This window comes from Balaenoptera ricei, chromosome 11 (assembly GCF_028023285.1).
Source record: "Balaenoptera ricei isolate mBalRic1 chromosome 11, mBalRic1.hap2, whole genome shotgun sequence".
In the NCBI taxonomy this organism is placed as follows: domain Eukaryota; kingdom Metazoa; phylum Chordata; class Mammalia; order Artiodactyla; family Balaenopteridae; genus Balaenoptera; species Balaenoptera ricei.
The window spans coordinates 25,685,206-25,711,600 of NC_082649.1; the positions used below are offsets into that span (position 1 = coordinate 25,685,206).

The 26,395-nt window shown below is 50.0% G+C and overlaps 1 protein-coding gene across 2 annotated transcripts in view; it reads left to right on the plus strand.

Moving 5' to 3' along the window:
* The window catches only part of TRAM2 (translocation associated membrane protein 2), a 74,576-nt gene that overhangs the window by 38,112 nt on the left and 10,069 nt on the right, over positions 1 to 26,395 (plus strand). For both annotated transcript variants that reach the window (XM_059938496.1, XM_059938498.1), the window contains exons 2-6: positions 1,311 to 1,374; positions 18,449 to 18,558; positions 19,037 to 19,153; positions 24,752 to 24,810; positions 25,981 to 26,065. In XM_059938496.1, the coding sequence (XP_059794479.1) occupies positions 1,311 to 1,374; positions 18,449 to 18,558; positions 19,037 to 19,153; positions 24,752 to 24,810; positions 25,981 to 26,065 (435 nt within the window). The remainder of the gene's footprint in view (positions 1 to 1,310; positions 1,375 to 18,448; positions 18,559 to 19,036; positions 19,154 to 24,751; positions 24,811 to 25,980; positions 26,066 to 26,395) is intronic.

The following is a 26,395-nucleotide window of genomic DNA, read 5'->3' on the forward strand; positions in this document are numbered from 1 at the left end:
CTCTGGAAGTCCTGGTATGTTGGGAAGGGGCAAAGGGGTACTGGTCAGCCAGAACCCCACAGAGGTCCACTTCGGCCCACCAGCTGAAAAGACAAGTGTGTTTCCTGAATAAAACTGAAGGAGAGATTGTGCCTTGAGCATGGTACAGCATTTGGTGGAGGGGCCGGAAGGCATCATTCAAGCATTTCCCTGCTGCTTCTGCCACAGTCCAGTGTGTTTCCTCCACACCCACGGTGCACCCTTCACATCTTTTTGTTTAGAGGAGAACCAGTAACGCTACTGATGAGGTGTCCCCAGGGGCCTCCCAGAAAAGGCCTGGGGTCTGGCCGCCCCTCACCTGGCCTCCGCACCTGCTGCAGAACTTCTCAGCCCCCGCTGCACGTCAGAAACATCTGGGGAGCTTTAAACAATGCTAACAGCTGGGCCACCGCCACCCAGACCAGCTGGAGTACCACAAATATCCTGCCTTTTAGAGACACGGGAAGTGAGGCGCCAGGTGTAAGATCACGGCTCATGGTTGCGAGGTGGGCAAATGCAGAGGCAGCGTCTGAACCTAGGCAATCGGTTCTTGAGTCCAAGCTTCGAATCCTGCATCTTGTAGTCTCTCCCCTGCAGGCTGAATTGAAAGAGGACTGAGCTGGCCATTAATAACCAAGTGACGACCACAGTTCTTTCACAGCACAACCAAGATTTTAAAGGCAGCTTTCGAAATAAACAGACCAACAGCGTGGAGTGTTATGTCCTGCCCCGCAATAGGGCATATGTGAAATTAGCAGCTGGAATTCTCTGTTTCTGAGGCTCAAGTTTAGACTTTGCGGGCTGCCGCCCACGGTGCAGTTAGCCAGCGTGCTGGGGAACCTCGGCTAGGTCCTAAGTTCTGGAAACCTCTGGAAGGCTGTGACCTCACCTTCTGTTAGTTTCTGACTTCACCAATGCTGGGGACTTAAAACTAACTTGATAAACACTTGAATGAATGAATGGCAGACAGATTTGTACCCTTTGCTTGTGAGCTCTCGGCCGGCCGAGCACACCTTGTTGTATTCCATCTGCAGCGAGTACAAGTCTAGATACCATCCAGGACTTGGGATTGTTTCGTTTGTTTTTAGTGCAGGGTATTGGGAGGGATGTCATTAAAGAAAATGGGAAAAAAACAAATGGTGCTAACTTGTGCTCTAGGTGAAACCCTTCATTGGAGAGGCCTGTGGGTCTGAGGTGTGAAAGGCGTGGCCCCAGGGCTGGTAGCAGGCTTTGCTTGTTTCTTTTGATGTGGACAAAAAGCTAACATGGAACTTTTTCCCTCTATTTCACAGGTCACCGCCAAGACTGCCTTCCTATTTATTTTACCTCAGTATAATGTTAGCGTGCCTACAGCAGGTAAGAAAAGCACTGGTCTCTATCTTTCCCGGGCCCTGATAACCCCAAAGTTCTTGGAAAACTTCCTTTTCCTGTGTATGTGTATGATCATTTTAGATATTTAGACTCAGCATCCAACTCCCTGTTGCTCTGAAGATGCAGCTTCGGGCCACGTCTAGCCCTTAGCCTGACGCTCTGCGAGCTTGAGGTTCTCGGGTCCACCTCCAGGAACTGGGCATCGCTGGTGCCCTCATGGCGAATAAAGGTGGAATGTTCTTCCCTGAATCCAGCCCTCCCCTCTTCATTCTGCAGTGGACAGGCGAGTTATCTGGACTTGGAGGTCAGATTCCTTTCTTGGCCTGGCTCCACCAGCGGCTAGCTGAAGGACGCTGGGGGCAAATCCCTTAACCCGTGGTCTCTGCGGGACGTGGCCGGAGTCTTTCTTGCACTCGCCTGCCACTGCAGTCCCTGTAGCCAGGCCCTGGGGGAAGTCACCCCTCTGGGACAGCCAACTCGGCCCTTCATCTAGAATCAGAGCGAGGGACGCTGGCAGGAGAGGGAGAAAATTCCACGCTCGTGAAGGAGGAGACAGGAAATGCCATGGCCAGCGCCGTAGTCAGGAGACAAGGCAACACCCGCTCATTCCCAGGCACACGCCAGCCTGGCAGGCACACAGACTGTCTTGTTTGATGCTGTGTGGTCCAAGGTCAAATTCAGCCTTCTCTACTCCTGCCTCTTGAAAATCCTAATAACTAGGACACCTCTAGACCCAGCTGTACTTATGATTTACGGATTTAAATTTTTCTTTAAGTTGTTTTGGTTTTAAAAAAAATTGGGGTAAAATACACATATCATTTACTATCTTAGTCATTTTGAAGTGTACAGTTCAGTGGCATTGAAGTACCTTAACTGTGTTGGGCTGCCATCACCACCATCCATCTCTAGAACTGTTTTCATCTTGCAGAACTGAACTCTACCTCTTAAACAGTAACCCCCCATTCTCCCCTCCCCCACCCGCTGGCAACTACCATTCTACTTTGTCTCTATAAATTTGACTCTTCTAGGGCCTCATATAAGTGGAATCATGTAGTATTTGTCCTTTTGTGACTGGTTGCAGTTTATTTTTAAATAAACATTTTCCAAAGTATATTTATGACTCTCACAGGAAATTTATAAAATACAGCTAAACATAAGAAGATAAAAATCACACATGACCCCACCACCCAAAAACTACAGTTAGCATTTTGGAATCTTGAGTCATAACCAGTTTTTTGCTGTTAGCAGATGATGAACCCTTTTACCATGTCCTTCAGTATTCTTCCATTCAATAAGACATTTTGAAAAGCTACAGAGTATTTATTAATAGGGATTACTACAGTTATTTATTCAATCCCATATTATTGGATATTTCCAGCTTTTATAGTGCTACAGTAAACATTCTTGTGACTTCCTGCATTCATGATTATTTTTTAGGATAAATTCCTATTACTGGAATTTCTGGGTCGAGTAGTATGTACATTTAAAGGTTTTATATATGTATTGCCAAAATACCCTCGGTCATCTAATTCTTATGACCCATAAATCCTGTTTTTTGGTAAATATAAAATGCATAGGCTTCTTTTTTTAATGTCAAAATGCCAGTTTATTAATTTATAAAGAGATGTCCACCTATCAAAGGTTGTGCTCGTATTTTCATTACATTTCTGCCCGAAGTCAATTTCCTTTTTTTTTTTATTTTAATTTTTAAAATTAAAAAATATTTTTTGGCCATGCCACATGGCACGTGGGATCCTAGTTTCCTGACCAGGGATCGAACTCGTGCCGCCTGCAGTGGAAGCGCGGAGTCTTAACCCACTGGACCGCCAGGGAAGTCCCTGAATTTAGAGGGGATGCCAGATCATACCCCAGCACTGCTTTGTTAACTACCGGGAGGTCCTGGGGACCATGGCAGTTGAAGTACATGTGAGCGGGACGTGCCTTTATTGTAGGAAGGGCCTGTTTGTAAAGTCAGATCATGACCAGAGGGTTGATTTTTTTTTTTTTAGTTTGAAAAAAGACTTTCCCAGAGAAATTGGGAGACAAGTGATACCTAAACGCTTCCCTCTCATTTAGCATGAAGCAAAGGCTTCTTGCTCCAGGGCTGAACCCAAAGCTTCTGAGCGGGAGGAGCGTTCCCCCAAGTTCCTATCATGCCCTCAATTTGTTTGTTTTAACTAATTAATTAATCGATTAATCCAGACAAATATTTGTGTGCCTGCTGTGCGTCAGGCCGGACTATAAAGTAATTATAAAACATGTCTGATCTCTGACTCACGGAACTTACTGTTTATTAGGGAGAGAATAGATAACACACAGCAAACAATAAATAATTATAGTTGTGATAAGGGTGGTGAAGGAAATATACAAGGTTGTGTGATAAGGAAAAATGAAAGGGTGATGACCAAGTGTTTCTGGGAAACTGCCATTTGAACCAAATGTGTGTGCAGGTGGTGTAGGGGGGTTTAGGGAGGGGGTCTGGGCAGAAGAAAGAACGTTCCAGGCATAGGGATCAGCATGTGCAAAGGCCTCAAGTGAGGCACAGACACCTTGGTGCATTCTAGTCACTGAAGGAAGGCCAGTGTGACAGGAGCCTGCAAGGTTTGGCATTTTTCTCGGGTGGGGCTATGCAATTCTACCCATAGAATCCTCCTCCAGGCCAGAAGAAGGCCTGGGTAGAGGTGAAGGGACATAAAATCCATACTGAAAGAGAAGATCAAGTATTGCTAGATAGCCTGACTTTTATTTAAATCTTGCCATTTGGGGCTGTTTGAAATAGGACAAGCAAATCATCCAGAGAGACAGTGCAATCAGAGTAGCCTGTTTAATTTTGTTTTGAGCTCCTTGATCACCAAACCCAGTGTGGTGATGTTTGGTTTATAAGTTGCAGAGGAGGGCAGATTTCTCACGGGAAAGAAGCAGTTCCTAACCGAGGCCTGTTGAGGTTGCGAATTTAAAGCCCTCCCCCCAAAATCGCTTTAAGGCTGCAGGTGCTTGGGGATGGATCCTATTTGTATAACCAGGGTCAATTCTGATTTCTAAGGTTTCTTCTTTAAGTGGCCTGTAACTCGTTCAACTCAATGTTTAAAATGTGAATTTTAGGAGAGCAGTAATGGTTTTCATACAAAGTGATCTACTGTTTCTAAATCCCTCATCCTCCCTCAGCAGAGGTTTTCAAGTTCTATAGAAAATAGCCAGTGGGAACGCTGATGAGTTTTTTTGCCTGTTTCCTTTCCTCCCTCTCCTTCTCTCCTATCTTCTTCCCGGCTCCCAGCATGTGTTTATAGGCCAGTGGTGACAAACATACCACAAGGTGAGTGGCTTAAACAACAGAAATGTAACGTATTGTACAAGTCCAAGATCAGGGTGTCAGCAGGGCCATGCTCCCTGGCTTGTGGCAGCGGGACACCAATCTTTACTCTGTGTCCATAGTAGCCTCTGCGTCCCGTTTCCCCTTTCTAAAGGGACACCAGTCATATTGGATTAGGACCCATTCTACTCTACTATGGCGTCATCTTAACTCTTTACATCTGCAGTAACCCTAACTCCAAATAAGCTCACATTCTGAAGTGCTGGGGGTTAGGAATTCATGAGAATTTTGTGGGGACGTGGTTCAACTCATAATACTAGCTGTAAATACATGATTCTGTCACATTATAATAGCTAGTTAAGAAGATTAAGCTCCGTTCAGAGAGATGAACTCAAAGAAGAGATGGGTACAGTTGTTGCAGTCAGAAGTTGTGCATCTCGGGGCAGTGCCAGCGTCCTTGGGGTTTTCTTTAAGGTCAACAGCGATGAAGCAGGAAATGTTCTTTTTTTTTAATTTACAAATTTATTTTTATTTATTTATTTATTTTTGGCTGCATTGGGTCTTCGTTGCTGTGCACGGGCTTTCTCTAGTTGCGGCGAGAGGGGGCTACTCTTTGTTGCGGTGCGCGGCCTTCTCATTGTGGTGGCTTCTCTTGTTCTGGAGCACGGGCTCTAGGTGCGCGGGCTTCAGTAGTTGTGGCACGCGGGCTCTAGAGCGCAGGCTCAGTAGTTGTGGCGCACGGGCTTAGTTGCTCCGTGGCATGTGGGATCTTCCCGGACCAGGGCTCGAACCTGTGTCCCCTGCATTGGCAGGCTGATTCTTAACCACTGCGCCACCAGAGAGGTCCCTAAGCAGGAAATGTTCTTGTCACCACATCCCGTCTCTCCTCATTCCCACCTGTTAGGGTTGCCAGACTTAGCAAATAAAATATCCAAGGCCACCTGTTAAATTGGCATTTCAGATAAACAGCAAGTACTTTTTTTAGTGTAAGTATATCTCAAAGTATATATGGGGCATAATTACAGTAGAAAAGTATTCTCTGTTTATCTGGAATTCAAGTTTCACTGACCGTCCTGTATTTTATCTGCAACCATACACCCAGCCCAGCTCCGGCAAGGAATAAAATGTCATGTGTCTGGTCTTGCCATTAGACACTCCAAGTCCTTCTGATTCAAATACCACAGAGTATCTGCTATTATGGCCAGAAGTATATAGACTGTAAAAGGTCAGCAAAGAATAGAGGCTTGAGTCTTCCCACAGACAGACTCATGGGCTGCTGGCTCCCCTTCTGATGTAGAACAGGTGACCCCAGACAGGCTAAAATATACCAGGTTCTTTTGAGTCGTGCCACTAGTTTGCTGAGTTGTCTTGGGCAAACCATGTAGCGTCTGGGTCTCCATCCCCACCTGTCAAATCGAGGGTGAAGGTCACTGTCTCAACCCCAGCGATTCCTCAAGACAGGAATGCAGGAGGCACTTGCTACTCAGGTTGTCCACAGACCAGCATCACCTGGGAACTTGTTAGAAACACAGACTCCAGACCCCACATCAGACCTTCTGCACCGGAACCTTCATGTTAACGAGATCCCCAGGTGTTTGAAGTGCTGCTGCCCTGGGTGAAAAGCTCTAAGTAGGCTTGCAGATGACCCTGTGCTTCCAACCCCAAAGGTAAGAGAGGGAAACCCCGTAAATCCAGTAACTCATTTGCATCTTTCTGTTCTTGTCCAGTTTTGGTTTTGCTATAACTGTTTAGGAGCGGGGGAGGGGGGACTATCATGGGTGGATTTGGTTTCCAGCTGGGCTGCTGCTGCCCAGAAGTCACGGGCACCTGGGTGTTCCTGGGCACCTAGAGCGAGAAGGCTGGGCGCGAGGGGCCTCTTGGAGAGAAGGGTTGGTTTCACGGTAAGCGAAGGGGACAGGGACCCATCCCCTGGCTCTGTTGGTCCCGGTGGTTTTATCACCACCAGCTGCCGTGTAGCATTTACCAGCTGGAGATGAAAAGCCCGGGACCCTCCCACACCATAGCGTGGCCCTTGTTCTCACAGCCCTTCCAAGATGAGACACACGGCCCCATCAAAACAACCTCAGACAGATGGTTTTAAAGCCTCATTCAGCGAAGGCCTTTGTCCAGGGCTCAGAGTGTGTTTTGTTCCCTTGCTAGCTATTAGGAGTTAGTCTTGTCTTGTGCTTGTATCATGTACTTGGAAGATTGGCATCACATATCAAACCGAGCCCCTGTTTGTAAGATGAGCTTGTGGGGGACAAAAAGGGAAGAGACAGGTGGACGACAGGGGCTCCGGAGGAGGAAACCTGACTTGATTACAGACGAAAGCTGCCCAACCCGGACCTGTGGTCTGTCCAGCTACAAGAGACTTGAGACTCACAGAGCCTGGCCTTGTCCTTTTATACCAAGGGAGAGAGTTGCTGGACATTCCCAAGGATACAGCAGTAAGGGCAGAGGAGGGTCTGGGCTGCTCACACCCCATGCAGCACCAGGGCCCAGGGGAGCTGTGGGAAGGTTGGGTTGCCAAACGGGATGGTGGGCATGGCCCAGGGGACCCATCGAGGAAGGCAGAGATCTGGGTCCATCCTGGTCCCTCGCGCCAAACAGCTGCCAAGATCCCCTTTGGCCCTAAGGTCCTGTCTGTATGAATAAGAGAAAATAAACCAGAGTCTTCAGTGCCCTCACTGTATTGGTTGGCATCTGAGGAAGAGTGGGGCTTATAGCCAGCCCTGGACTTGATCTTTTATTTTTTCAGTAAGCAGAAACTACTTATTAAACTTTCTTAGTCTGTTCAGGCTGCTATAACAAAATACTGCAGACTGGGTGGCTTATAAACAACAGAAATTTACTTCTCACGGTTCTGGAAGCTGGACGTCCGAGATCAGGGTGCAGCCTGGTCAGGTGAGGACCCTCTTCCAGGTCACAGACTTCTTGCTGTGTCCTCATGTGGTGGGCGGGTAAGGGAGCTCTCTGGAGCCTCTTTTATAAGGGCACTAATTCCATGCATGAGGGCTCCATCCTCATGGTTTAAACACCTCCCCAAAGGCCCCACCCACTAATACCATCATCTTTGGGGGTTAAAATTCCAACATGTGAACTTGGCAGGGGACACAAACATTCAGACCATAGCAGTTATTATCTAAGTATAACAGTCGTGCAGGAAAGTGGAGGAACCGTAAGAGGTCACCTCCAGGTAACAGCACCTTGGAAGTGTGTCCCCTTCCCACCTACACTTGATTTTTGTCCAATCGCCTGTTACAGCCTGGAGAATTTATCCCACGTGGAGCTTCTAGAGGTTTAAGCAAGAACCACTGGGTTGAGTCACTGTGGCTAATTGTTAACCAGCCTGAAGCTGACCAGGCCGGTAGCATCTTTGAACAGCTGCTTCCCCTCCCCCGCACTCCCATTTCTCCTGATCAAATCTTTTCTTCTCCTGTCTGGCCAGGATCATGTTTTTTTCTTACTCCGTTGTTCTTACTGAAATATTTTTTGTCCTTAATTTAACAATGAACTTGTTGATGTTATTTTTATCCAAGTTAAAAAAAAAGGCTGTGATTTTTTAGACATTTTTTGGTATGTGATCTCGAGGAGCTGTTTCCTCTTTATGGCTCTCAGTGAATTAACAAAAAGTTCACACCTTCCGCCTCGTGCTGCATGTTGTCTGCCCAGGCCAGTTGTAAGTAGAAGCCTCAGACTTAGAAACAGTGGAGGGGCTGAGTGTGGGCCTGGCACCAGGAGTTGCTGAGATATTTCTTTCTTGAAGGCCACAGGCCGGGTTACATAGCCTTATAAAAAGGAATGGTACATCAGGAAAACTACGTAGAGGCTGGGCACTTTTATTTCCAAATTCTCTTTAATGCATCTCTCATTTTTGCTACATCTCTCATTTTTTGCTACATTTTTACATCATAAAAATATCCTTGTCTTCCTACGTTCTATAAAGCTGGAGAAAATAGATTACAAATCATGCAGTCTGGGGTTAAAATGGTAACTCTGCAGATTCTTTAATTCTCCGGGCAGCCTGGGAGAGAGAGGGAGGGAGAGTGTGTATGTGTGTGTGTTATTAGTTTGCTAGGGCTGCCATGATAAAGTACCACAGACTAAGTGGTTTATACAGTAGTAAAGCACACACGTTCTTAAGGGCACAGTGTGATGAATTTTTACATCTGTGGGCACCAGGTCGGGAGACAGCCTTCCCAACTTTCTCATGCCCTTCCAGTCAACACCCCCTCCCAAAGCAACCGCTCTTCTGCTTTCATGTTTCCTGATTAGTTTTACCTGGTCTTGCTCTTCATTTCTCCCTGATTTTTAAAAATGGCTCCATTTTTTATATCAGTACGTGCGTCAGAATCCCCTGGGGAATTTAAGCACAGATCCCTGGGTCATGCCCAAGTTTCTGATTCACTGGTCCTGGAGTGGACATACATGCAGCAGTTTGTACCCCTGGGATCCACGGAGAGGCTGGCACTGTGGTCCACAGCCACAGCATGTTACAACTGTGTGTTATAAGCCCCAGTGTCTATAACTCTGGTCTGTTTACCCGGTCCTCCGTAGATGAAAACTTCTTGGGTTGTTTCCATCAGTTTATTGTCAAAAACCATGCTGCTGTGTGCAACCTTGTGCATGTGTCATTTTGAACGTGGCAGGTACGGCTGTGTGATAAATTCCCAGAAGTGGAATTGCCCCATCCAAGGGCTGATGCATTTGTAATCGCGATGGAAATTACCAAATTGCCCTTCCGAAGAGGTGGTCCATTCTGCATCCCACCAGCAGTGTGAGAGAGAGCCTGTTTCCCCGCAGCCTCAGCAAGAGTGTGCGTCAAGCTTTGGATTGCTGCCAATCTGATAGGGATGAGATGGTATCTCATTGTAGCTGTAGTTCATTTCTCTTCTTTTTCTTTTTTAAATAGTTTTTTCTTTTCTTTCTTTCTTTTAAACAGAATGTTACTGAGAAGAGTGGCATTTTTTTAAAAATAACTTTATTTATTTTTGGCTGTGTTGGGTCTTCGTTGCTGCGCACGGGCTTTCTCTAGTTGTGGAGAGCGGGGGCTTCTCTTGTTGTGGAGCATGGGCTCTAGGCACACGCGCTTCTGTAGTTGTGGCACGTGGGCTCAGTAGTTGTGGCGCACAGACTTAGTTGCTCGCGGCATGTGGGATCTTCCCCCACCAGGGCTCAAACCCATGTCCCCTGCGTTGGCAGGCGGATTCTTAACCACTGTGCCGCCGGGGAAGTCCGGCATATTTTTTTTAATTTTTATTTTATTTTATTTATTATTTATTATGTTTGGCTGCATCGGGTCTTAGTTGCGGCACACGGGCTTCTCTCTGGTTGTGGTGTGTGGGTTTTCTCTCTCTAGTTGCGGTATGCGGGCTCCATAGTGCGTGGGCTCTGCAGTTTGAGGCGCGCAGGCTCTCTAGTTGAGGCGTGTGGGCTCTAGAGTGCAGGCTCAGTAGTTGTGGCGCACGGGCTCAGTAGTTGTGGCGCACGGGCTCAGTAGTTGTGGCGCACGGGCTTAGTTGCTCCGCGCCATGTGGGATCTTCCTGGACCAGGGCTCGAATCTGTTTCCCCTGCACTGGCAGGTGGATTCTTTTTTTTTTTAACATCTTTATTGGAGTATAATTGCTCTACACTGGTGTGTTAGTTTCTGCTTTATAACAAAGTGAATCAGCCATACATATACGTATATCCCCATATCTCTTCCCTCTTGTGTCTCCCGCCCACCCTCCCTATCCCACCCCTCTAGGTGGTCACAAAGCACTGAGCTGATCTCCGTGTGCTATGTGGCTGCTTCCCACTAGCTATTGATTTTACATTTGGTAGTGTATATATGTCCATGCCACTCTCTCACTTCTTCCCAGCTTACCCCCACTGTGCCACCGGGGAAGTCTGGCATATTTTAAAAAAATATTTATTTTATTTATCTTATTTATTTGTTTATTATTTTTGGCTGCGTTGGGTCTTAGTTGTGGCACGTGGGATCTTCATTGCGGCGTGTGGAATCTGTTGTTGCGGCACGTGGGCTCTTCGTTGTGGCATGTAGGCTTCTCTCTAGTGGTGTGTGGGTTTTCTCTCTCTAGTTGTGGCGCACGGGCTCCAGAGCACATGGGTTCTGTAGTTGTGGCGTGTGGACTCCAGAACGCGTGGGCTCTGTAGTTTGAGGTATGCAGGCTCTCTAGTTGAGGCGTGCAGGCTCAGTAGTTGTGGTGTGCGGGCTTAGTTGCTCCGCTGCATGTGGGGTCTTAGTTCCCCGACCAGGGATCGAACCCCCATCCCCTGCATTGGAAGGTGGATTCTTTACCACTGGACCACCAGGGAAGTCCCTTCATTTCTCTTCTGTGTGAGGTTGAGCATCCTTTTAAATGTATAAGGGCCATCTGTGTTTCTCTTCTCTGTGAACTGTCCGTTCATACCCTTTGCCCATTCTTCTGTTGGGTTGTCTTTTCATCCTTAGGTTCTAGGTGCTCTTCATACATTAGCAAGATAAGCCTTTGTTTATGATCTGAATTGTAAACATTTTCCCCTTGGTCATCACTTGCCTTTTGATTTTGCTTATGGTATTTTTTCATATCTAAGTTCTGGATTTATATATATTGTAAAAGATTCAAAATAATGGGAAAACAGAGTTGGCCAAAAGCACAAAAACCAACAGAAAGTAACTCACAAATCCAGGTTTGCAGGGCTTAGGAAGGAAGCCGGGAGAGAAAGGAGGCATCCACGTGTGCAGTGATGCTCTATAAGCCACCAGGTTTTCGGACAAAGGCAGAAGCCTCGCTGGCAGGTGGCCAGACTTTAAGGGGATGTGAAGAGCAGATGGGGCGTCAGCCACAGGTGGCCACGGGCCAGCTCAGGTCCCGGGGAGGAGGTCAGAGACTGCACAGCTGTATCTGGACAAGACGGGACCTGTGAAGGCATGCAGGAGAAGCTGCTTACAGGTGACACCAGGGGAAACAAGAAAATGTCTGTTAGTCATAGGAAAGCAGACAGGAGGCCAGTAAGAGTGCCGCTCCCAAAGGGCCGGCGGCCCCACCTGAGGCTGTCGGGGCAACCAGGCTCTTAGTGATCATGTTGACTCTCTTTTTAAACTTTGATCAGAGATAAACAAAGCAAGTGTCACTTTTGACGGAAGACAGGATGACATCCACAGAGGGTGGGTCGTTATTGAAGGTGCTCCTTCCAGGGTGAGGTTAACCCCTCCGGGGGATATACTGACCTACTCCATGGTGGTGCATAGGAAAGAGGGCTCACAGAATATGGGTGTTGGGAGGTGTCAGGGGTCATCTGGGCTGGGGATTGCAAATTGGTGGCTTGTGGTCAGAGTTGGCTTGTGTGCGTATTTTCTTTAGCCAGTTTGGTGTTGGCCCATAAAGTGTTTTTACAATTTTGGAATTAGTCACCAGCATTTAAAAATCAGATGATTTGACGTAGGGATTTCTCTCTTTGCTTTTGAAATATGGGGCCACACCCCTCCCAGGGCCTTCCCCACTCCTTCCTTCACCCCTTGGGACATGTATTCTGCACTTTGCCAAAGTCTCCACTCCTCTCTAATGTCTTCTCGGCATTGAGACTGCCTGGCAGCCACCATGTATCCCAGTTTGAATTGTTTTTCTTTTAGTAAGGTTGAAATGGAGGTGGATCTTAAACTTGTTTCTCTTGCAAAGTGGAAATGTGGAAGACAGACCAAGAGGGCCCTAGAGCTAAGGAAAAACAGTGGGGAGCATATTGTGGCACTGAAGACCGTTCCCTGTTTAGTGCAGCGGCCTCTGTGTTGAAAGGATTTATCTTAAGACGCCTGGACCACTTTGCTCATTGCATTCCCCACCTGGTCTCTGCGGGCGTTTTGCTGTGACTCAGGGCCGGAATCACTTCTCTGGTCTAAGAGCTCAGAGATGTGCTGAAACATACTCTTCTAAAAAATCACAGTCGCTCACTGCCAGACCATCGCCGTTCTTTTTGAGAGCTCATGCAGGATAGGGGCACTGCTTAAAGGGTCAGAGCTCTAACTTGGGGAGTGAGAGGATTTTTATAGGAATTAGTGAGCAGCCAAAAATTTAAAAAGAAAAAAAATCCAAAAATATCCATTTGTTTATAGCCTCTTGGAAAAACACAAAGTTCCAACCTCCTCCACAGCTCTGTGGCAAGCAGAAGGGGCCAAACCAATCTACTTTCCTGCCCTGCTCAAAAGCAGGAAGGTAGCAGACAAGGGGAAAGCAGTAGAGGTAATCTGCATGAATCAGAGCACAGCTTGTGAGTATTTGGATGTGACGCTGCTTGTTCTATTGTAGGGAGAAGGAGATCAAAGGAGCAGCTTCTTACTAGTAGGGGGGCGGGGGCAGGGCGGGGGGGGGGGATGTGAGGTGGCTTTGGGGGCTGGGCTGGGCCGTCGGACACTGGGAGACTTGAGAAATGGCCCCTGTCCCTTTACCCTGTGAACCCTGTTTCTTCATCCCCTCTGCCCACCCCATGGGTGGTTACAGGGATCAAATGAGACAGCACGTTGAAGCATTCTGAAACCGTGGGGGCTGCAGAGGACAGACAAGATTCCAGAGGGAGCTTTAGGGTCATTCTCCACGGCCAGTCTGCCAGCTGGTCTGGTCCTTTTGGTTCCATCAGCCACACCTCTCCGAATTTGTCTTCTCCACCACACTGCCACCATCTGAGTGCAGGGCGCTCCCGCCCCCCAGCCTGGGCTCGTGTGAGTGCCTCCTGACTGCTCTCCTGGCCCCATTCCGGTCCCCTAGCCCATCCATCTGGCAGGAAGAGTGCGTCTGTGACTCAGTCCTCCAGAACCTTCCCTTGCCTTTGGAAGCGTGTCTTAACCACGACCTGTCGGGGGAGCCCCCCATGGCATGGCTTGCCCACCCCTGCTCTGCAGGTCACGCCAGTCCTCTGTCCAGCAGGATCTTCCCCAGATGCCTCGGCCCAGACCACTCCGCCCTCACCAGCTCTCTGGCCCGTGCCACCTCAGTGACCCTTCCTCCCCAGGGCCCTGCCCCTCATCATGTCCTGCCCACCTCACAGCACTGATCACACCTGGCCGCCGGTGTTTTTTAAAATTATAGTGAAATACACATACTGTGAAATATGGACCATCAATCATCTGAATGTACAGTTCAGTAGTGTTAAGTACATTCACACTGTTGTGCAATCTCCAGAACTCTTCATTGCAAAACTGAAACTTTGTATCCATTAAACAGCAACTCGCAATCCTCCCTGCCCCCAGCCCCTGGCAACCACCGTTCTTTCTGTCTCTGTGAGTTTTCCTCCTCTGGGAAGCTCCTGTGATGGAATCATACAGTATTCGTCTTTTAGTGACGGCTTATTTCCCTTAGCATTATGTCCTTTAGGTTCATCTCTGTGTAGCATGTGACAGGATTTCCTTCCTTTTTAAGGCTGAATAATGTTCTGTTGTATGTGTAGACCACATTTTGTCCTTCCATTCATCTGTTGATAGACACTTGGGTAGTTGCTACCTTTGGCTGTTGTGAATAGTGCTATGAACATGGGTGTACAGATATTTCATCAAGATCCTGCTTCCAGTTCTTTCGAGTCTGTATCCAGAAGTAGGATTGCTGGACCATCTGGTAGTTCTATTTTTAGTTTTCTAAGGAATCATCATACTGTTTCTGATAGTGACTGTACCATTTTACATTTTCACAAACAGTGCACGAAGGTTCCAATTTGTCCACACCCTCGTCAACACTTGTTATTTTCTGTTTTTTTTTTGGTTGGTTTTGTTTTTTTTTTTAATTGTGGCCATTCTCATGGGTTTGAGGTGGTATCTCATTGCGGTTTTGATCTACATTTCCCTAATGATAGTACCCTGTGCTATACAGTAGGACCTTGTTGTTTATTTATCTATAGTAGTTTGTATTTGCTAATCCCAAACTCCTAATTTATCCCTCCTCTCCCTCTCCACTTTGGTAACCATAAGTTTGTTCTCTGTGTCTGTGAGTCTGTTTTTGTTTTGTACATAAGTTCATTTGTATCATATTTTAGATTCCACATATAAGTGATACCATATGATATTTGTCTTTGTCTGACTCACTTCACTTAGTATGATAATCTCTAGGTCCATCCATATTGCTGCAAATCTTTGCCCATTTTTCAGTCTGGTTGTTTTTTGTTTTTGTTGTTGCTGTTGTTATTGGCCTCTGGTTTTTAGGTATAGAGAATTTGGTGTGCACTGGCTAAGCTCCGAGAGGGCAGGGCCATGCCCACCTCGTACCCTGCTGTCCCCCAGCACCCAGCATGGGGCCCTGCACGTGGTTTATTAGTGGATGAATAAACATGCAAGGAGCTCTCATCAGCAAAGGAAAAAAGAATGTATTAGTCTATCCATCCATTCTTGTTTCAAGAAGGTTTTAAGGCTCTGGTCACATCTCTTTGGAACCATAGTATATGGGGTGAAGAATGGAGGTGACTTGAAGAGGCTTTAAGATGGATAATTCAGTCTTGACATGTTATTTAACTACTTTTGGACCATGCTTGTTTGATTGAGCATAAATCCTATTTTGCCTAATAAGGTTGGTCTCGATGGTGAAACTTTGCATGTGTTTAGTTATTTTGTAGTTTCAAAATATGCTGCCATCTAATTAGTCTCCTTTGATCCTCCCTTATGAAGAAGGCAGGGAAAGGGTAATGCCAGCCTCATGATGGAAGGGCAGGAAGGAGAGGCTGACCCATACGCCCATCTCTTCCCTTTCTCCCATGTTTCCTCCTCGGTCCTCGGTGCTGATTCCCCTCCCTGATCTCAGCCCCATCCCGGGTCAGTCACCTAGTCTTACCAGGTCTCTGTCGCTGATGGCCCTCCTCCCTCCCTGTTCCCATTTCCCCTTTAATTCAGGTCCCTGTGGTTCCTTACCTGCATCACTGGTGTCTACCTCCAGGCACGATGCTATTTACTGCTGCCAGAGTAAACTTTCTGAAGCCCGAATTTGCTCATTTTCCTATTGAGTTTGAACTCTTTGATGTTTCCACATTGCCTTCAGGATGAAGTCCACACCCTTTGACGTGGTACCCTGGCCGCCTGCAGCACTGCATCCTCCTTGCCTGCATCCTTAGCAGATGCTGCGTCTCTGCCAGGATGCCCTCCTCCCCGCACCTGACTACCCCAGCTTGTTCTCAAGTTTCTATATCTTCCTGTTTACCCTGAGGGGCTGCCCCAGCTGGAGTCGGCCCTCGCTTGCCTTGGCTCGCTGTGTGGCTGTGTTTACCTCTTGGCACCATGTGGCTGTCTGCCTGTGTGTAGGTCATTGTACATTTACTTGTCAGTCTCCCCACTGGTCTGTGCTCTCTGAAGCTGGGGCAGCGTGTTTCAATAATTAGCCCAGTGGCTCTCACAGAGTAGGGTCTTTGTGGAAGGTAGGAGGGAGAGGAAAAGGGGAAGCTTGTCTGATCTCAAAGTTCATGCGCTCCATGTTCTTACTGCCCCCTCCCACCCCACCCCCACCCCCCACCGCCCACCAGTGCATTCTCCAGTCCAGGGTGGCGGGGTCATGGGTTGACTCCCAGAGTGACCAATCAGCTCTGCTTCGCTCTGCAGCCACCCTGAAACTCACCCACCCTGGCCTGCCTTCTGGTAAACGCATCCCAGCAAAGAGAGATGACTCGTTGTGTGACTCAGCACAAAGGCAGCACAGCTGGAAAGGGGGCCAGTGTGTCTGCTTGGGGGAGGGTGGGCCACAGAGCACCAGGGATCCAGGCCTGCCAACTGGAACGAAGGCACGAATCCTCCTCTGTCCGTGGAGAGAGAGGCTGTAGTAGCAGAGCTTTACAAGACTTAGATACCTGGGATTCCATCTAATTTATTACTACTAAATAATATTTTAATAAACTACTATTTAGTGCATGCCTACCCATGGTTATAGGCACTGATAAGCATCTTGCATACAGATTATCTCGTTTAATCCTCACAATAGCCCAACAACAACAAAAATAATAGCAAATACATGTGTAGCACTTACTATGCACCAGATGCTATTCTAAGTAAGCACTTTGCGTTTTGAAGTCACCTCATTCTCACAGTAACCCTGCAGTACAGGAACTGCTGTTATCCTCATTTTACAGATGAGGAATCTGAGGCACAGAAAGGTCAGAGGTGCTCCAGAGTCACATAGGAAATAAAAGACATTTTCTTTATCCATTTGTCTGTTGATGGACACTTAGGTTGCTTCCACGTCTTGGCTCTTGTAAATAGTGCTGCTGTGAACATTGGGATGCATGTATCTTTTTGAATTAAAGTTTTCATCCTTTTTTTTTTTTTCTTGGATGAAGAAGATGTTTTATACACACACACGCACACACACACACACACACACACAATGGAATATTACTCAGCCATAAAAAAGAATGAAATAATGCCATTTGCAGCAGCATGGACGGACCTAGAGAATATCATACTAAGTGAAGTAAGTCAGACAAAGACAAATATATCACTCATATGTGGAATCTAAAAAATAATACAATTAAATCTATTTACAAAACAGAAACAGATAGACATGGAAAACAAGCTTATAGTTAGTTACCAGAGGGCAAGGTGGGGGGAGGGATAATTAGGAGTATGGGATTAATAGATGCACACTATATATAAAATAGACAAGCACAAGCATTTAATGGATAGCACAGGGGACTATATTCAACATCTTGTAATAACCTGTAATGGAACATAATCTAAAAATATATATATATGTATAACTGAACCACTTTGCTGTACACCTGTAACTGACACAATATATAAATCAACTATACTTGAATTTTTTGAAAAAGAGGGAGTTGTGGGTTCCCTGGTGGCCTAGTGGTTACGATTCCGGGCTTTCACTGCCATGGCCTGGGTTCAATCTCTGGTCCAGGAACTGTGATCCCACAAGCCACGCAGTATGGCAAAAAAAAAAAAAAAAAAATCATCAATATCAAAAAAAAAACAAACAAACAAAAACAAAGAGGGAGGAAATAAATGACAGAGCTTTGATACAAGCTCAGGTTTCTGAGTCCACACTTTTTTTTTTTTTTAATTATTTTTATTTTTGGCTGCATTGGGTCTTCATTGCTGCGTGCTTTCTCTAGTTGTGGAGAGCAGGGGCTACTCTTTGTTGTGGTGCATGGGCTTCTTATTGTGGTGGCTTCTCTTTGTTGCAGAGCACGGGCTCTAGGGCGCGCAGGCTTCGGTAGTTGTGGCGCGCGGGCTCTAGAGCGCAGGCTCTGTAGCTGTGGCACATGGGCTTAGTTAGTCTGCGGCATGTGGGATCTTCCTGGACCAGGGATCAAACCCATGTCCCCTGCATTGGCAGGCGGATTCTTAACCACTGTGCCACCAGGGAAGTCTGAGTCCACACTCTTAACCCTGCATCATGCTTTCTCGATGAAGTATAACTGCAGTCCCATTTTTACAGGGAAGGCGATTACGGCTCAGAGAGGTTGGTCACTTTTCTATAGTCACACAGCCAGGGAATGGTGAAGGTTGGCTGTCTCCAACTGCTGGCTGCAGCCACTGTGCCTTCCTGCCCAGATCAGGAGACATCGTCATGATATGCCGTGTGCTGGCTTGTCCTTTCCCTCCGCACTGGTGCTCCCAAGGGCCAAGTCCAGAGGGTGGGTGGGATTCTCGGGAAGAAACTCTTCTCAGTCTGGGGTTACAGCCAAAGGGGAAGCATTTGATGGCACATTCTGCTCCAGATCTCCTTTCAGTTTTGGGTCCCAGAGCACTTCCTCACCCAGGGATGCTGACGTGACTCTCGTTGCCTCCACAGATGGCGAGACGGTGCACTACCACTACGGGCCGAAGGACCTGGTCACGGTCTTGTTCTACGTCTTCATCACCATCATCCTGCACGCTGTGGTGCAGGAGTACATTTTAGATGTGAGTGACGTGTCTGGATTCCGAGATGGGAAGCTGGGGGGATTCGGCGGGTGGAGCGGCTGCAGCTCTGAGGCCTCCGCTTTGTGTGGAGGCCCTGGTTGGACCTAGCAGCTGGATCTCCTGCACCACAGTTTGGTCTCCGTCCCCCCTCAAAGCCTTCGTAGCACGTGGGACCACAGTGTTTATTACACGGGAGGGAGCTGCCTGAAGTATGACGACACGGTGTCCTCAAGGGTCGAACACAGCAACCCTTGGGGGATGTTTTCTTTACATCTCAGCTAAAGACATTAATCTCGCTGCTTTCTCAAGATGCTTGCCTTAAACTAAACACTATATGCACACACGAGGCTTCCACGAAATAACTTGGATGAGGCTGGCTTCAAACTTCAGCCCTTTTGTGGGGAGAAAACAGGAGTTTGAAACCTGCCGTTACCTATACACCCACATGTTAACATGCAGGATTCTCTTTATTCTTTAGAAAATCAGCAAACGGCTTCATCTCTCCAAGGTCAAGCACAGCAAGTTCAATGAATCTGGACAGCTGGTCGTCTTTCACCTCAGCTCGGTGATCTGGTGCTTCTACGTGGTGGTGACGGTGAGTGGTCCTAGGGACTGCTGATGGCTGGGGCCCGGGCTGCCATGTTATCGCCGTGAGAGAGGGGTCAATGGTTTAGGTGCTATTGATAACTGGGGAGCGTCCTCTGGTCCAAAAGTAAACACTTGTTATCGTTATGATGTAATGTCACGGTGATGACAGCATATAGCTCCATAGCTCTGTGTTCCGTCCTAGGGCCCTCGCATGGTGCTGTCCCCCTGAGCTAAGTTTTATGTTCATTCCGTTATCTGTGTTATGGATTGAAGAAATCCAAGCTCAGATTTCGCAGTGGCCCGTGGTCACGTGGTTCTGAAGTGGACAGGCCTTGGGCGTGAGGGTCTGGTTCTGTTGCATCACACTGGCCTCCCGAGGCTCGGCCAGCATCCCCCCCCCGCGTGCACATCAGGTCCCGTGAGAGTCAGTGCTGTTTCTACAAATGCCTGGAGGACCAGACAGTTGACTCGCCTCTCCTTTTGCACAAGAATACTCTTATTTCAAGCAACCTTTGATACAGCAAAATTTCTTCGTACAAAGGAATGTGGACAGCCCTTCGGGGTTCTTTGTAACAAGGCTGTCGTCCTAGGAAGTGTTTAATCCCTCCATCCCCCCCCAACCTGGAGCACCTCCTGTCTGTAACCCGGTCTCTTCCTCAGGAGCTAGAATTGTCCTGTGAGAAATCCAGGCCCGGGGCTTGGAAAATTCAGCAACCCTGTGACCTCCTAGAAGCTTCCTTCCCTGCCTCCCCTGACCTCTCACCCCCTTGCGGGCTGAACACTGAATCCATATTCTCAAAGCGGAACTCAGCATGCCCTTTTGTATGTTATCTTTATTTCTATTATCATTTAATCACAGAATAGGAATTTTAAACGCAGGGCCAAGGCCTCTGTGCTCTGAAGCAGGCCTGCCACATTATACTCCCCCTGGGGCAGACTTTGTGTGTGGTCTGTGTGAGTAGCGCCCCCTACCTTTGTGCAGCACACGTGCGGCCCCGGGAAGTCTAGGTACCGCTGGGCTCAGGCCTCTCCCAGCCACTGGGTGTTTGGTTTACGCGGCCTCTGGAGACCCCGAGCTGCCGTGAAGCAGAACAGCCCTCGGGTCCCACGGACATTTAACTGCTCTTGCAGGAGAAGCGTTGCCTCATCTCTGAATCACTTTTGCCCTTTCTGCCTCACCCCACCGTCCACCCCAGCTGTGACCCAGTTTCACCAGATTCGCAGGCCGACAGCCAAGGGATTTCCCCCCACTTCCAGAGTTTTGCAAGGCTCAGTGCTGTCTCTTGGCTTCTCCTGGCCGCCCAGGCTTAGAAATGATGCTCGTTAGTCTGGAGCTGCCTGCTTTTCTGGGGGCGTTTATGACAGGCTTTTACCACGGTGACAGCCAGCCTCCCCACTCAGCAGCTCCAGCAGGAGGTGGAGACCAAGGGAGCCTGGAAAGTTCCAGTGACCCGAGGTCCTGATACATAGTGTGGCTCTCAGCCCTCACCTGCTCCCTCCAGGCCATTCTGGAGTGAAGGTGACTGAAGAAGAGAGGGTCGTTTTGTAAAAGGAGTGAAAACAGCTAGTTTTTTTAAATCCTATGTTTCTGTTACGATGAACTTGTTCTCGATTCTTCTCTTTCGCTCTCCGGTCAGTTCATCGGCAGGTTCCCCCACCCACTGCCACCAGCACGTGGAGCATCTGTCGCCCGCTCTCTGCCTCCACCTCTGCCCCCGGGCCCGTGGGTCTCTCCAGGGGATGCTTGACAATGTGCTACCAGCATCTAGTGGGTCGAGGCCAGCGATGCAGCTGAATGTCCTGTAGTGCCCAGGACAGTCCCCACAGCAAAGACAGTCTGGCCCCAGGTGTCACTAGTGCCACGGTCAGGAGGCCCTGAGCTGTAATCCAAGCCACCATCATCTCTTGCTGGACCACTTCTGGAAGGAGGCCGTTTCCACTCCTGTGTCCGCTCACCCCAATCCATTGTCTGCCCAGCCAGACAGATCTTTTTAGAACATAAACCAAATCACGCATCCCCTGCTTCAAATCCCCTGTCGTGCTCGCGCTGAAGTGGTTCTTCTTCCTCACTCCTGTGCTCTGGGTGCTGCTGGCCTTATCCATCGGGCTCACTGGCCCCAGCCCCACTGTTCCTCTAACTCTCCTGGCTCTCCTGCCTCCTGGGCTTTGCAGGGGTGCTTCCTCTGCTGCAGTGCTCCATCCCCTGACATCCCGTGCCATCCGAGTCTCCACCTAAATGTCACCTCCGCAGAGAACTCCCCCCGCACTTGTGTCTGCTGCACCACACCTGTTGCTGTGGCGTTTTCTTGAGCTGTGTATTCTCTGCTGCTTGCCTCTCCCTCATACTGGCCCCCGAGCTGCTGGGAGCAGACACCGTGCTCACTGCTATCCCCCAAGCACAGTTCCTGGTGTGTACTAGGTGCTCACTCACTCAATATTGTTGTGAGAGGGAATAAGTAGACTGCAAATGCCTCTTCTTGTTCCAACCTTCAACAGTTTTTAAAGTAATGAATTGCTTGTTTTTATGAACATCATAGATGATCATTTAAAAAAAAAATAAGCCATACATAAAAGTTGGAAAAAGAAAGTAAAAATCGACCCTAAATCCCTCCCCCCACGAAATAACCAGTTTGATCTTGGTGTTGAATTCAGACATTTCTCCTCTGCATTGATCCAGGCAGGGTGATGGGGTTGTAGATGGGCCAGCTGATAATTTAATAAGAATGTCGACCTCCTACCTTTAGTCTAGCTCTCAGCTACTGTTCATCGCTCAGGGGAGACAAAACGCTGTACTGGGAAGGCGGGGGGGGGGGGGGGGCGGGGGGGGGAGGGTTCCTGGCCTCCCGGGATGCCTCCCTTCACAGTTTAACCTGCAGCTCAGCACGCAGCGGGAGCGCCGCACGGGAGCGAGCGCCTCTGAGGCCGGGGCTCAGGTAAGGGCCGCCTCCTGACACACAGGCGGCCTGGGGCAGAACCTCAGCAGTGGGTGTCCCTGAAGGACCAGTGGGTCTGGGTAGCAGCTGGCTGTGTCAGGACTGCCTGTGGTGCTTTTCGTTCATCCACTGGAAAGGAAGGCTGCAGGGGAGGGGAGGGGGTGCGCCAGCTCGCCGAGGCCTCCCTTGCTCCTGGTCGATTTGTAGAATCAGGAGAGAACAGAGGATCTCAAAGTCCGCCCCCCCAGACAGCAGGCCCACTGGCGGGTGGGATCTGGGGGCGAGCCCACACTCGGTGTGCTGTTCTGAGCTCCGAGGGGCCCCGGCCCAGCCTCCCAGGCGGTTGCCTGGCCCGAGGTCTGGAAAAGACTGTTCTCGGAGCAGTGAGTCATTCTTCCTCTGGCTGCCCTGCTCGCCTCCCTCCGCCCGGGACTGCCCCTCACAGGCCGGCAGCATTGTTCTGGGGCGTTTTCTCTGCTGGTTGGCTTCACAGTTCTGATTTCTTTGTCTCCTAAGTAAAGGGCCAAGCCGGGGAGGGTCCCTGTTTAAAATCACAGGATCGTCTGGGCTTTAGATTTCTGTCAGGGCTGCTTTTCTTGGCCAGTCTTTTTTTTGGCGGAAATTCTTCTCCCACTTCGATCCCTGAAGTACCATTTTCATCCTTAAATACATCGGTGCTTCCTCTAGGAAGGAACGTCCTGCCCGCTTCGGTTTCCCTGGAAAGGGGGTAGGGAGGGTGGAAGGCCGTGAACCTGTGTGCCCAGGCCCGGCATCTGATGCAGGTGGCGTGTGGGGGGCAGAGAGGGGTGGCCCCAGTGTGGGTGCAGAAAAGCCCTCGTCCCACCCTGCGCGCCCCAGAGCCTCCCCCCTCTGCCGGACTCTGAGGAGGGAGATGGAATGTGGCCGGGAGGGTCTGGTGGGGAGACCCTTTCCTTCAAACCTAAGTTACTGTGGCTGCCCTGGGGCCTGCGCCTGGTGGGACCCGTCCATTGGGTCACTGTGCTAATGAGGCCCTGGTGTATCTGAAATGCCCGGGGGCACTCAGTGACTCGGGGTCTGGGTGGGGGGGCGGACCGGCCCTCCCGTGGGAGTACGACTGAGGCTCCAGTAGTCACCTGGCGGCTCCTCTAGGAACTGCTGGGCCTCCTCCCCGCCGAGTGCGGCCCCGTCCTCGGTCCCGGTGGGAACATCTGAGGCTCTGGGCCCCCTCGTCAAAGCTACCAGTTTGGTTGGTTTAGTTCCGACTGACCGGGACAGCCCGGCCTGGGGCGCTTGGACCAGGAGGCTTGAGGCGCAGCTCAGAATTCCGTCGTGCTGCTGAGAAGCCACCTCGTTTGGGGGACTCCCTCCTTTCCCTGTTTCTAAAAGGAGGTCAGGCTGGCGTCACCTCCTCCGCCCTCTCTGAGCGTCGCGTGGCGTCAGCCTCCTCTTGCTCGTGGTGGGCCGTTTCCTCGTATGTTCTGTAATCTTGGATTATAAACTCATCTTTAGCGAGGTTGTGTGTGTGAGAACCCTGTACGTTCTCGGATGAAAGGACGTCCCGATGGCTTCACCGGCCCACAAATACTGTTAATACTGAGTTCTTAGTGTGAGGGCTCCTAAACACACAGGTGATGTCCATTTGAGCTCCAAACCCACGTGAACGTGAATCTGAGGTTACAGATTTTCAGCGGGTCATATTTTTGTTTCCATCCTGAGCCCCGGGTGAGCAGACATGGTCCTCTTCTCCCTGCCTTGCTCGTCAGACCCTTCCGAGTCTCCCCTTTCTCTGGGGTGCTGGCCCTTTAAGGGTCTTCTGTTCCCACGCAGGCACGAAAGCTCTGGCCCTACAGCCTCACCCCCTGCTCCGGCTTTTAGCTCCCTACCCTCTTGGGCCCTCGGGTTTTCCCTTTCTTATTGTGAGTTCAGCTTTGCATTGAAAAGAACATTTGTTAGACTGCATCCAGCATGTCCAGATGTTTTGTAACAGGAGGGTTTTCAGGTCACCTCCCCTACTCTGTAAGAGGCCCTGGGCTAGATACTGGAGATGCAAGGAAGCGCCAGAAAAGAGCCAGAAAAAAGGAGCCAGAAAAGAAGGCATGAGCAGAGTCCTGATGGTGCTGTGTGATACGTGTCACACGTGAGGCCCGCTGGGGAGGCCTGTGGGGTCCTGCTATTCTTTTTATTCGTGTGGTGTAAAAAGCCAAAGTAGGCTTTTTGTTTTTCCAGTGGACGGTGGTTCTGGAGTCCATTTGCTTATTCACTCTACAAGCATTTCCCGAGTGCCTGCATGCCAGGCATAATACTCGACGCTGTCACATAAACCTAAACTGTCACATTTATTTCTAACAATAACCCTGGGAGGGTATTTTTATCCTCATTTTACAGATGAGCCAGCTGAAGCTCAGGGAGACTGACTTGCTCAGAGGATGCAGCTGATTAGTGTCAGACCCACAGTCAGACTCGGGTCCTCTGACCCCAGAGCAGGCCTCTTCCTCCTACATCACGGCTCTCTTTTATAGTAAAGAGACCGGCCAAGTGCCAGAGGGCCTCCGTGTTCACGTTTCCTGTTCCTTCCTCATTCCGGCAGCTGGGGACTAGGTGCAACCCTGACCCTGACCCCTGACCCCCGGGCCCGCCCAGCAGGCCTCACGTTCACATCTCTAAACGCTGTCTCTTCCCGTCCACTACAGGAAGGATATTTAACAAACCCAAGGAGCCTCTGGGAAGACTATCCGCATGTGTACCTCCCGTGAGTATTGTCACCCTTGGTCCCCCGGGAGGAGCGGGCTGGTGCACTGGCTTCTCGCCCCATAATGTGGGCAGAACACGGGCCAGCGGGCCTGAGGACCGGAGCTCCCCCGAGCCTGGCAGGGCCCAGTGTCGTGGAGGCAGACGTGTGGGAGCTACTTCCTCCCCGTGTTCTTACGGGCGATTCCTGAAATGACACGTCATCTGCAGGAGCCAAGGCACAGGGTCCTGTCTCTGCCCAGGCTGCCATCACAGAGCACCACAGGTGGTGGGGTTCCCAGGGGCTTATAAACAGCAGACATCCCTTCCTCACAGTTCTGGAGGCTGGCAGACCCAGTGTCTGGTGAGGCCGCTTCCTGCTTCATGGATGATGTCTTCTCTCTGTGTCCTCACGTGTGGAAGCGGAGAGGGGCCTCTTTCACAAGGGCACTAATCCCACTCTGGAGGGCTCCACCCCCGTGACCTAATCACCTCCCAGAGGCCCCACGTCCTGGTACCATCACCGTAGGGGTTAGGATTTCAACGTGTGAATTTCGAGGGGGTGCAAACATAGGGTCTGTAACAGGTTCCTACAGCGCCTGGGAGGGACGGGGAAGCAGAGCCTCTGCACGGAGCTTTCTGGGCTGCGCCCTCCTGGCACCTGCACACGTTCGCACACGTCTCCCCTCGGGCCTCCACGGGAGGCAGCGCCCCTCCTCTCCTGCGCCGATGGGACACCGGGAGGGCAGAGCTGGGCCCACGTCCCCCAGAGACCACGGCCCTTAGAATAGCAGCACCGGAGACTTAGCAGAGTTAGGTCCTCCCTCTGCTGCTCAGACCCCCCCCCCCCCCTTCCTCAGCTCATTCCTGCCACCCACCGTCTCCTGCCCCTACAGCGCTCTGGACTCAGCCCCCTCCTCAGCCTTCCCTCCTCCGCTGCTCTCTTTTCATCCTTCTTGGGTCTTTTCATGGACTTCCCATGCCCCTCCACGTGCACGGTCTTGTCTGTGGAGCAGTGTCCTGGGCTCAGGGGCGTGGTGCTCACCATCCCCCCACCTCCTCCCTCCACTCCTCCCTCTCAGCCCAGCTCCTCACACCACCTGGCCCTTGCCCCCCAGCCCACCCCGTGCTTGGCGAGCACCTGCAGGGGCTTCTCTCCATCCCTCTGGGTGACTGGCCCCCTTGTCTCCAGCTTCCAGGTGAAGTTCTTCTACCTGTGCCAGCTGGCCTACTGGCTGCACGCGCTTCCTGAGCTCTACTTCCAGAAGGTACGGAAGGTGAGTACTGGCGGCCCCTCGCTGACGCTGCTCGTCCCCACTGCCCTCCTGCTGTCCCTCCCTCTGGCCGCCCACGCGTGGGGTGGAGACGGAGGTGTGTTGGCGGGTTGAGTGAGATGCTGAGCCAGTGCCTGTTGGAATCTCCCTGATGACCTCCAGGAGGGGGGCCGCCTTGTCAGACTCCCGCCTCCCACACGAGACGTGTGGCTTTGGGGGACCTGACTCATCTTCGGGGGAGCGGATGGAGACGTCTCTGCCTTTCCTACAGTCTTTTTTTTTTAAAGCTTCTCTCTGGCTGATTTCCTAAAGCCCTGTTCCCCAGTCCCCGTC